Here is a 12,500-nt window from a genome sequence, read left to right as displayed (position 1 = left end):
ATGCTTGGAAAGATAGAGGCAAAGCCTCTTCCTTCTGGCACATGTGAAAATCCTACATGATTGATAAAAAGATTTGCCATTATTCACTTGCGACAGTTCCCTAAGCCAGTGAAAATACATGCATGTTTGTTTCTGGTCTGTTTTCACGTTTTCCCCTCATGCTAGTTAACTCATTAACTCCAACGAGTCAATGGGTGAACTGTCTAGATTTTGCTTTGTAGAACACCAGACGATTGTACTTGTCAATGGGTTATCAATCTATATCCCCTTTAATCCAGTACATTACCTGAACTTCTGATTTGTCAACGACCTATTGATAGGTGGCTGGTGCGTGTATTACATTAAATAATGTCTAATTCAGTAACAGTCTTCTCGTAAAATAATTATGAATGCAGTATTGTAGTAGTACAATCAAAATTAATAAATATTATTATTGTATCTATGTTCCAAGCACTGGCACAGGGAACTGGACTTGAAGGTTCAAAAACTGAGCACATAAATCATCGACAACTTAAAATCTTATTGTGGTAAAAAAATAATGTTTGGGTGACAAATTACTCCTTAATCTTGGTGCTAAATTTCAACGTTAATTTGTAATTTCATATGTGAAATTACAATGTTGCCATGGCAACTTTTCCTGCGGTGCCAAAATTGCATCTTTTCAACGTATGATATCAATAGCTAATCAAATGGTATACTTGTGAAAGTATTCCCTAATTTCACTCGTCACCATTTGATTACTCATCCACTGTACTAGTTACCTTGTAGCAATTTTTTGATTATTCAGTCCATGACCCTCGTAGTTTAGAACAAAACCTAGTCCAGAAATTACATTGTGTACATTATAAACCGTACTGTACTAAACACAGTTGTATTGATTTTGTATCGTTGTGTGGCAGCTCCTATCTTATATAAAACGTTCATGCAATAATGCCAATCTCCTTTCCAAAATGACATTGTTCCGAAAATAGCTTTGAAAGACTCTTTGACGCCACAACTTACCAGCTTGAAGAATATTTACATGACACAATTATTATTTTAACCCGATGATAGAAAAGTGCATTTTTAAACCTGAGAATAACTCTTTTCACATTATTCAACCTGGCAAACCACATGCTACCTTAACTGATTACATGGTAATCTTTACGTACAATTTGAAACATGCTAATGCACTATGAAAGGAGTTGTGCCCCCTTCCTTTGTTGTGTGGATGATTATCCAGAATAAAGATCAGCAAAAGACATACAGTAACTCATACGATTTTCTGGTGGCAAAAAAGTGATTCAATATTTAAAACCAAGAAAAATGAAACAAGGTCTTGTAAAATACTTCAGACAGATTTTTCTTTCTACAGAGCTCTGTATACATCCGTGGTTGATTGGTCACTTGGGCCTTAATAGCAATCTCACCTTTAATAGCATGTTTTTAGAGCGATTTTTAATTGAGTATCGTAAAACCAAAACCAAAGTAATTACTTTGGCCAATCAAAAAGGACGAGACAATCCAGCAAACCAATCAAAACTCGAAGTAATTACACGTAGCCGACACAAAGGGCGGGAAAATGTGCACGCGCGAGTCACGATTAGTTTTGGTTTCACTTCTGATTGGTTGAAAAAAATGGCGCGAGAACTTTGAACCAATCACTGAGTGAAGTAATTATAAACCAAAGTAATTATCTAATTACTTTCGACACTCAATTGAAAACCGCTCTATGTTAAACTTTCCACTGCTATATGAAAGACTCACCTTCAACCGACAAGCATTGCATGCCGCAGAACTATTTTCATACAGGAAAATCCCACTGAAATTCATCCATTGCAATTAGATTGCTACGATTTATAAGCAATGTGAATTTCCATAACCAAAATGAAGGGTTGAAAAGCCTGTCGATTGAAGGTGGGCCATTTAAAAAGCAACTTCTGAAAGAGAAAATTTATGGACGCACAATATCCTTCTTGAAAGAGTGTCAGAGTAGTGCAATGACATTCTAATGTTCATTATTTAATGTCATGGTTTTGTTTTTCAAAAAATTGTAGGAAAATAACCATCACTCTATTTTGCATGATACTTATTATTTTTTACAGCACAGGAAGCTTGACTCCTCTTTGTGTGAGCCCCTCAAATCGTTTGAAGGTATAGTTTAAAAACACCCAATCCTTTCCTCCAGCAGCGTCTATTTTTGTGTCTTTAAACCAGTCTGGGGAAAAAAAACAAAGGTCGTGAGAAGGGTTCTCAGTCTTTGCAAAAGGCTTAGTTTTTTTTTTTTAATTACACTTTTTGCAAACACTAATTACAAAGGTTTAGAGGCATTTAACTACAAGCAATATGGTACATACATTACGGACAACACATTTCTACATTTACAATATAGCACGGTTCAATAACTGACGTTAAATACGTTAAAAATAATGTTGATAACTGACCATCACATTATTTACTTAGAAAACAGTGCGGATTACTTACATTACCTAAATTATTTACGTATACAATTTCGAACAAATACACTATTTTACCTACAATCTTGGACAAAACTCGTTGGGAAAATGTGACGCTCTAATTTGTCTGTGTGATAAAGAGTAAATCTTCCTACTTTCTGCACTCCCCCCATTCCAATGTTGTTTTAGAAAGCGACCAAAGGCTTGCACAGTATTAACATTGGTATGATGGGAAGGGGGGAAGGACCAATTTATTTTGTGAGTGCGGGCCAAATGATGCTTAAGCTAGAATTTGTCCGAAGAGTTTTGTCCAAGATTGTAGTTGTTTACTGCTACATGAAGTCTTTCCACTTCGAGTTGAAGTTATTATGTTTATTTTCGCGTGTGGCGATATTTTTCTAGGTCTATTTTTTCTTGTACGGAAGCGACAAAGTCTGCAAATAGGTATTTTTTTCTCATTTTTGGCACAGATGAAAAGGAAGTACTTGCCGATAAGGATAAGGTGGTTGAGGGTTTGAAGCGAAGATGAGGCTTTTAAGACACCATAAATTATTTCTAGTTCAGTAAGGGTCGTCATGCCATTTTCCTTGCATAGTTCTCGGTACCACTCGGTAAACTTGTTCCAGAACGATACTGCCATTGTACAGTGCACAAATAGGTGAGAAATGGATTGCTTAGTGTCAGGCGAATCAATCTTTTTCATTTTATGAAGCAGATTATTGGTACTGAGAATATTGTGTATTATCTTATATTGGAGAACAGATAATTTAACTTCCTTTGTGGCACTAAAAGGAAGCGAGTACACCTCAGTTGATGAGTTTTTTGTCTGCTGTAGGCGGGACAAGATTTGTGCGATTGATGAGCAATTTATATATTGTTTTACATGTTATACTCTCTACGTCCACTGCAGTGGAGGAAGTTTCCTCGGTTTGCAATTGTAACAGTTTTTCCAAGGTACGACGTATTGCAGAAATTAGCCCGTAATATTCTAGGCTTAGTGATAATTAAGCATTTCCTTTTTTGAACAATATTAATGTGGTTGCTTGAGATGTGAACCTCTCACTGCCTGACAAAGACTAGTAGTGCGCCTGCCAGTTGAAACATCATCATCATCTTATGTTATAGTAATGTTACTTTCAAATGTAAGAAACAAGAATACTTCATTATCAACAACATTTACCAGGGTAATACAATTTTTTTGAAGTAGCATGCAAGAATTCCTAAAACAGAATGATTTTTAAAGATGTCACGATCTGATTAGTGTTAAGCTAGAAATGAAAGAAGTGCCTGTTACATGACTTTGAAATCAGTTGAAAGGAAAGAAAAGAACTCGTCTGAGCTGATTTTATTTTACAAGCAAACTGTAATCTGTTTTCCCGTTGATTGCGTTGATGGAAAGTAGAAAAGAGCTGAGAATGTTTTTGTGTTCATTCTGAAAATAGTATAGAGTGATTAGCTTACTTGAATCCAGGTCTGACTCTGGAAATTCGTCGAAATTTGAAGTGTCATCAATTGATTTTACATGAATTGGAAGAGCAGCTGGTCGATCCCTGAAATAAATTTGAGTAACAGTTACTTTTCCTTGGTTAGTTCTGGTCAGTTATTGAGTCACAAATCCTTAAATCTTCATCTTGTGGGAGACCAAACTAAAGAAACTTGTGCAGAGAGCACTGTCTGCAAAGACGTACAATGTACCTTATTTTCAGAGTCTTGGGCCATCACTTCTGGAGTTTAAAAACGTAATACACTGTATTCTCACCTAATATTTTGCCAATCAACCCCATTGAAAAATGGATGAGCTTTGATAGCATCATTGTAGCTGAGCCTCTTATCTGGATCACAGCACCATCTGGTTTAATGTAGTACAATATAAAGATAATGTATTACAATAATTTGGAACATTTCTTAGGATGAAATAAGATTTCTTAAATTAAAGTAGGTGGATGTAGTCCTGAGGTAAAGGATGTTGTTGAGGGCGCTATCATTGAGCACGAACAATCCTCTGAAGCCTTCTGTTTAATACAGTACAAGTACTTTGCTCTTCTGGGCAATTTTACATAAATGGTGCAAAGATTATATTTATATATAAGTCCTGGATTCAAACCATACCATTACTGTTTCACAAAAGATTTAATTAATTTTTTTTTAATAAAATAGAAGGTAATGTTGGTAAGAAAATACTGGGTGGAGCCTGCTGGGCGAGGACTGCTGTAAATTTCCATCACCCTATGTGGCTCTTTTGATCAATATTGCCACGTGAGCCTTCTTGGCTTGACCTCCTTATAAAAGATTTAGTACATGTATGGGGAATACACTGTGAGAAACCAGGGTTCTCAATTGAACCTGTAACCCACAACACTTGTCAAGGGTGTCGCTTAATAAGCTTGTATGTGTTGTGGCTTTAAAATTCTCCCATTTAGAAGATCAGTTTGTAAATCAGTTGCAGTTACGGTAGAAAATAGCCAGCAGCGGCTGTTGAAAATTCTAATGAGAAGGCTGAGAAACAAAGTTGACCTGATGTTGGTCTGGAGCCAACTCAGGTAGTAACTACAGGTCAAAACCATATTGTTATCTCCTAAGGCTATCCCCTCTTTTTTTTTCCGTTTAGTGTCAAATGCAGTTCCTGATATTGAACTGAAAAAAACAAAAACCCTAAAAAAAAAAATCATAAGCAGCCTCGGAATTGGAGTCAAGAAGACATGAACCCAAAATCAATATGGCGGAAACTTTGGTGGATGTTGTTGCAAAATAAGACAGTGTGGGAAAAAGGATCAACCATGGAAACTCCTATGCAACATAAAAATGGTCTAAAAACCTTGTTACCAATTTTTTTTTTTTTTGTGAAAATGCCAAAAATTTGGGGCGGTCAGACAACGCTAAACGGAGAAAAAATGGGGGATGGCCTGAGATTAAAAAAACAAAACAAAAAAAAAAACAAGGTAAATGTAATAAAGTGGTGAATTAAGGGTGCGTTTTTGTGGGAAAATCTGAAAACGGATTCTTGAATCCAAAAACGGATTTTGCGTTTTTTGGTGAAATCCAAAAACAGATCACGAATCCAAAGTATCCACACTCGAGAAGGATACTTCGGATTAAATCTAAAGCCGGATTTTTGAGATTCATCAATTCAGCGTTCTTTTGGGGAAGGATTTGAAAAAAATATTTTTAACAAGCGATTTTCCATGCAAAAATGGCACACAACAGCTACCGTACGTGACAATTTAGCCCAAATGTTTTTCTCGCGCCATTTTTACCGTACGATCGAAGACATGAACAGGTCGAAAATAGTTAAGTCTCCTACAAATTTCACACCAGAAATTACACTAAAAGTTTCTTGACAGAAATAATATTGTTAGCACCTTTCTTACAGCTAAGAAAGCATGTTTTCGTAATTTTTTTCTGGTGGCATTTTCATTTAAGAATTTCTCCAAAACAAACTTAACCGCTATTTTTTTGTTTAATTTGCATGCAACTCTGGGTTTGTTTGTTTGTTTGCATTGTCATGGAAAAGAATCCTTTTTCGGATTTTGCGATTTTTTGACGCTGAAGAATCCATTGATCCTAGATCAGAAATCTGTTTTTGGATTTTCCCAAAACAAACGCACCCTAAGTTATAATTAGTGTACATTCAAGTTCTGTAACTTGGCTGTACCTCTCAATCAAGTCTCTTGCATTGTCTGAAATGGGCATCTCAGGTGGGAAGATTAGTGTCTCTCTCCAATTCATCACCTTTTTATATGTTTCTAAGATAACCAGTCAGAAATCATTAAAATCAACTCGTCTGGTGTTATAGTCATAATTATTATTAATTTGGTAAAAATTAATAACTGTTAATAAAATCATTTATCAACACTGAACAGTCCTTAAGTTCATTTTTATTACTAAGGATGACCTCTGAGATTTCCTCCTAACTTCTCGAAGACAATCTTGAGCTGCAGTCATTATTATAATATTGTTGCGAAGGGTAAAATTTAATATTAAAACGTAAATGTGAGAAGTAAAATGATGCATTAAAATTTTAATTACCTTGTGGACTTTCTGAACAAAATGGAGGATAACCTGAAACATTTTGTATACACAACTAAAGTTATTCAAGGTACATATACAGCGTGTATTAAGCTCTAATGGAAATAAAAGGCAAATGGAAGGATGATCAACCCTTTACTAACTATGGTTGGAAACATTCTTGGGCCTTTTGCACCCACATTTACTGGCAATTAAATCTGCTTCATTTTGGATGAAAAAGCTTCAATTCTCACTGACCAGTCACGCAACTGCCCGTAAAGTGTCCAAATAAATCAGCCAACTTTTTCCAAAAAAAAAAAAAAATTGTAAGGAGGCAAATTATTGAAATAAAAATGGAACAGTCAAGTAGAAATTATCATTTTTGTTTGAGTGTCTAGTCTTTCTAGCGCAGAAGCACTAATTGGGGACACTGTAAATTGAAATTAACAATTAACACAAATCAAGTCAAATTTTGGTTTTTGAGGAGAGGGGAAACCGGAGTACCCGGAGAAAACCTCTCGGTGCAGAGTAGAGAACCAACAAACTCAACCCACATGTGACGCCGGATCTGTGAATCGAACCCGGGCCACATTGGTGGGAGGTGAGTGCACCATCCCTGCACCCCTTACAGCTTTGTTGCTTTTAAATCTTTTTGCTTGCATGGTTCAAGGCTTTGAAACTGGGAAAACGGGTCATAATTACTGTTTTGATAATTTTCTCACAACTGAGAAAAAACTACGCCATATGGGAAGGGGGGTTGAATGAAATGATATAATACGGTATGTGGTCAAAACTTTAACCCATTTCCCTCTTTTCCTACATCACCTAGATCACATTAGTGAAATTAAGAGCATGGTTAGCGCAGTGGTGAGAGCACTCGCCTCCCACCAATGTTGCCCAAGTTGCCCCAACACCACAAGTGGGTTGAGTTTGTGTTGGTTCTCTACTCTGCTCCAAGGGTGTTTCTCCAGGTCCTTCAGTTTTCCTCCCTCAGGAAACACCAGCATACAGGTGATTACAACTGGCTGTAAGCTGTGCTCCATGGTTACACATGGACCATATATTCATAATAAGCAGCAGCCAGGGACGCCCCTAGTATACTTTTGGTTTGACCTTGTTGAGCTGTGTTGTTGCTGTATTTGCGACAGGCATTAGCCATGACAATAATAATCATAATAATAATAATAATAATAATAATAATAATAATAATAATAATAATAATAATATTATTATTATTATTATTGACTTTTCACACCAAGTAATAAGAGTCTCCAAAACCCTGACTTTGAAAACAGTTTGCCACATGTGGAAAACCCTCTTTAACCCATTGAACCCTGGGAGTGAGACTTGACAGATTTTACTCTGTCTAACATCAGACTATTTTACTTGTCAGCTGGGGGTGTCCTAAGGGGTTTGAGGTATCCCCTCCATTAAAATGTCCACTATCCTCAATTTTTTTAAAATTTGATATAAGTCAACTACAGTGTAAATTGCAATTACTTCACTTTTAATGGTCACTTTTCTCAAGGTCAACCAAACAACGCATTATTCTATCCCTGAGATGACATTCCAGTTTTAATCAAATAAAATTTGAAATACGGGAATTTTGCAACGTCATCTCAGAGATCATGTCTTTCACAAGTTCCTCTCTGGGACAAGCCACTTTCAAAGTACATGTAAACATGGCCAGCCAAGTAATTGTTGATACGTCAATGCCTGGAAGAAGAGATTATTATAGCCGATGGAAAAGTTGATATTTCAAGGTACATGTACATGTAAGGGGGACATAAAGACATAACAAATCATAACTGTGCAAAAGTGCATACCTATAAGCATTTCGTACATGATTACGCCTAATGACCACCAGTCGCAGCTTTTATTATACCCTTTTTGGTGAAATACTTCTGGAGCAATGTAATCTGGTGTCCCTACGGTTGAATAAGCCTATGGTTGAATGGGACATACAATACAGTTTAGGTAAAAAGTTGAAGACAAAGACTCTGTGTAAAAAGGATGAGGAAAAGTAAACTTATCATGTTAGTCAATCTACCATTTCCTAAATATTAAGTGGTCACGCTTTCAAAGTGCCTCCCTCCTAATTAAGTCAGAGTTTGAAGCTGTAGGGAAATTTTATGGACTGTTATTATTCCAAAATCAAGCACACTCACTAACTTAGAACTAAAATTTATTATCTGTTCCACTTTGACAAAATGAACATAATTTCCACGATGAAGCTTACCAACTGCCGTCTATTCTTTTTCCATGTTGCTGCTCTGCCTTTTGTATCTAATGGTTCGGTCGATGCTGCAAGGAGAATCAAGATAATTCTTTTGTCTTTGATCACCATTTTTTTGTTCTTTGGATCTTTACTAGGGTTAATTTCATTACTGGTGGCATTGATGTTACTTACTGAAATCTTTCATGTCACTAGGTGATATTTCTCTGTAAAACTCTGTTCTGTGTGCTTTTTTGAGACCAGTGCAAAGACCAAAATCTGCTAACTTGATATGGCCCTAAACAGAAATTGTACATGTACGTAACAAAATTTAATTTCTTAAACATTTAACCTAACTTGAGACAGTCTTCTGAACCCTAGTTTAAAACTTTCAATATGTTTATTGGAAGCTTCACTGCTGTACATTTAATTTAATTAATTAGGTAGTTTTACAGTGTACATTGTATTTGTATTTCTGATGTTCCTTTTGGTGTGACACCATAGACTGTATTGAAATGAAATAAATTATTCCTTCCTCCTGGTGCTAATAAGATCAACTAGCCTTATTTGCATGGACAAAATACAAGAGAAATGTTGCTTTGCAGCAAAGCTAGTTGGTCTCATTGGCATGAAGACAAATAAGGAAGAATCTTTATTGGCTGCCATTTATGAATACAGTCTATCCTCCAACGAAAAATATTAATACTGAAAAGTCTCTTGGAAAAGAATACCTGTGTACCAGATCATCTACATATAAATATTTTGAACAACATGCTACAAGTACAGGGATGGAAACAATGGATAAAGGGGAACAAAGTTATTATGAATGATAGGTTAATTTTTTTGGATCAGTGTGACACTCTCTCCTAAGTCCACTGTCTCCTGAAGGATCCCTACAATGTACAGTGCAGGTCCTCAACTTACATGTACATCAAGCCAGCCCCCCTACCACCAACATACATGTAGTTTTTGAGTGGATGTATGAAGTGGCTACATGTATCTGTGGCTACATGTACCCCCCCCCCCCCTTCCCCCTATTGACAAGTAAAATCTATTTTTATTAAAAGACCCACTCCTAGCAATCAATAGGTTAAATTAATGATATTGAGTACAATTGCCTTATGAAAATAATAATGGAGTTACTTTGTACAATACTTGTGTCGTCTCCAGCCAGTCCCTACTATTACACAGTAACTGTTTATTATTATCCTAACTTAAAGGCTATGTTTTTCAGCCAAAACACACAAACGCTAATAAAACTGACAGTTTGATTTGGACCCATGCAGGGATTTCCATTTAAACTAAAGTGGAGGAATCAAAGGATCATACTTTACTATCCAACAATAAATTGTCAGGCTTGATATCCCTGCAAACACAGAAGCAAATTATTACTTATTATGGTACAAAAATAATAATACTGAGTGACTTTACATTGTACTGTAACAATAATCAGTGACTCATTTCAATTATTTTTTGAACAAGCCTCACCTATGAATAAATCCAACTTGATGAATAGAGTCGATAGCAAGAACTGATTCTGCAATGTAGAACTGTGTTTGATCCTCAGTAAAGGTGTCCTTCTTCATGAGCATTGTCATAAGATCACCTGAAGAATCATCAATAAATTGTAACTTTGAAGTTACTGTCCAGAATGTATAAGCTTGAATATAATCATACAGACTCAACTACTGGTATTCAGTGCCCCTTTGATTAAAAAAAAAAAAAAACAGATCACTCTTTTTTTCTTCAGATTTTGAACACCTGACTGGCAAAAGTTTGAGCTTTGAGTTTTATCCAATTGCAAAGGCTGTTTAATTTGAGTGTATTAAAGTTTGGATTTCACAGCCTGCCATTACTCAACTTACTAACCCTAAATCCAAGGAAAAGTGACATCAAAGGCTCACTAGCATTTCAGCATGTGAATGCAGCTTATTCATTAATGTGGTCAAATGCAATTTAACCCAGTTAATAACAAAGAGGCGCTGGTTTTCCACGCGTTTAGGTCCTCAATGGAATGGTTTGCTTAGTTAGCGGTCAGCGGTTCATTCGTACATGCACAGGCTCATGTAGGTCACACGGTTTCAGTGTAGCAGCCATTTGAAGCTACATGGAGAGAGTGTTGTGCGGCCTTGTTTTTTAGTGGTTGTTCTCAGTGTTACATTGTAGCATTTGTCTTATTTTTTCTGCCTTCCTTTCCCATGACGAACCATGTCTTGATCAACGAAGAACAGCCTTTCCACTGACATGTGGCCGGTTATGTCTTCATCTGTTTCTTCTTCCACGACAAAACCGTCAACAAACACTTCGCCGAGCGCCTCAACAAGTACATCTTCCGCCACTACATGTCTCATTGGGGATACGCTGGCCCAGGCCATGTCTAAAGCCCTATCGGATTGTTTACCGGGATTTTTTTTGTCTTAAGGTGTAGCATGTAGCTCAAGTAACACAGTCAGCTTATCATTCAGCTCATCCTCAGCGGCATCAATTACTCAAACTTCAGGCCTCCAACAGCAACACCCAGCCACCTCTACAGGTAACATCTCTGTTTCCTGTTTCATTTCCACCTTTTGCAATTATTCAAACCCGATTTCTGGCATCCCATCCCTAGTATCTCCAGTGTGTTACCAGTCAACTAGAGTTGGGGGCTCTGTCATTTTGTCTTTCCCCACCATTTCCACTTCGGTCCCACTTGTCGGAAGAGATTTTGTCATTGGCCCCAGCTACTCCCCCATTCCCAACAAACTTGTGAGCAAGATTATTAGCAGTCAATTTGTCAAAATCACAGACCTTCTTCCAGATAATCTCAGGATTAACGAGACTGAAACTCAACGTTCTTGGACAGTAAACTAGTTGTCACCCCTGCCAGCAGACGAATGATGGAGATTAAAGATTAGTCTCACCTGGGTCGAAGCATTCACCATCTAATCGCTTGTTCTATGTGCCTCACAGCCATTGAGATGGGCAGATCTGTCACAGTATAAGTTATTAATAATCCAGAAGTCAAATAAATTTCCAGGACGAGAATGGCAACAATATGATACAGCCTCTAGTCTAAGGGATTGGTTCAAGATGAACCACAACCTTAACAATTTTCATACTGTGGTCCCAAGCAACACCTCTTTGACATCAAGTTCTCGTCAACTCAGAGTACACGCAGCCCTTACCGGTCAGGACCACAGTCCCAATTCCTCCCAGTTTTGCCATTCCTGGAACACAGGGAAATGCCGTTGGCCTTTTGGCCGTTGTGGGTTTCGCCACGCCTGTGAGGTCTGCAGCGGGGAGCACTGACGGCAAGCCTGCCCTTAACAGTCTATGTAGGGAGAACGCCAGTCTCGGTCACCCACCCCTACCAGAAAAAAACATCAGCAGCGCTGAGCCCCTGCTCTCTTCATCATTTGATTGTGCACATACTTTTAATAGTGGCTTTTGTCCCCAAGCCGTGGTTTGTTGTTCCAGTTTGTTACATTCCAGTTTAAGTTCCAGTTGTGGGCACTCAACGCCCAGATGGCCCTGTTCATTTTTTTCCTCGTTCACACATGCCTATGGTAGTGGGCCATTGTACAGTCATGCATTTACTGATGATTTGGGTTCCATTCCTGCAGTCAGCAGTTTCTACGTGCCCAGCAGTTCTTCCTCAGACCCTTAGCCCAGCCACTCATCTCCCCACATTTCTTTCCAGGCAACATGGTCATATGCCTGAAATGTCACAAGGGCATAACTCCACTACCTCAGCTGTCTTGGTTGAAGGTCTTTGCACATCTTCCGAGCCTCAGCCTCCATCTGGGACTCCTCCTACAATCCAACCTCTCTTGGAGTTAGCCCACCCCAGGGCATATTTAAGCCCT

The 12,500-nt window shown here is 37.6% G+C and overlaps 1 protein-coding gene across 2 annotated transcripts in view; it reads right to left on the bottom strand.

Moving 5' to 3' along the window:
- The window catches only part of LOC138014225 (serine/threonine-protein kinase 38-like), a 21,341-nt gene that overhangs the window by 320 nt on the left and 8,521 nt on the right, over positions 1-12,500 (bottom strand). For both annotated transcript variants that reach the window (XM_068861249.1, XM_068861250.1), the window contains exons 6-15: positions 10,144-10,261; positions 9,985-10,021; positions 8,851-8,953; positions 8,680-8,744; positions 8,267-8,384; positions 6,462-6,494; positions 6,088-6,178; positions 4,195-4,284; positions 3,897-3,985; positions 1-2,197 (exon numbers count right to left, since the gene is read on the bottom strand). The exon at positions 1-2,197 is cut by the window's left edge and continues 320 nt beyond it. In XM_068861249.1, coding sequence (XP_068717350.1) covers positions 2,079-2,197; positions 3,897-3,985; positions 4,195-4,284; positions 6,088-6,178; positions 6,462-6,494; positions 8,267-8,384; positions 8,680-8,744; positions 8,851-8,953; positions 9,985-10,021; positions 10,144-10,261 — 863 coding nt within the window. In that variant the 3' untranslated portion in view covers positions 1-2,078. The remainder of the gene's footprint in view (positions 2,198-3,896; positions 3,986-4,194; positions 4,285-6,087; positions 6,179-6,461; positions 6,495-8,266; positions 8,385-8,679; positions 8,745-8,850; positions 8,954-9,984; positions 10,022-10,143; positions 10,262-12,500) is intronic.

Source organism: Montipora capricornis, chromosome 8 (genome assembly GCF_036669925.1).
Source record: "Montipora capricornis isolate CH-2021 chromosome 8, ASM3666992v2, whole genome shotgun sequence".
Classification (NCBI taxonomy): Eukaryota; Metazoa; Cnidaria; class Anthozoa; order Scleractinia; family Acroporidae; genus Montipora; species Montipora capricornis.
This window is presented reverse-complemented; position numbering and strand designations above follow the sequence as displayed.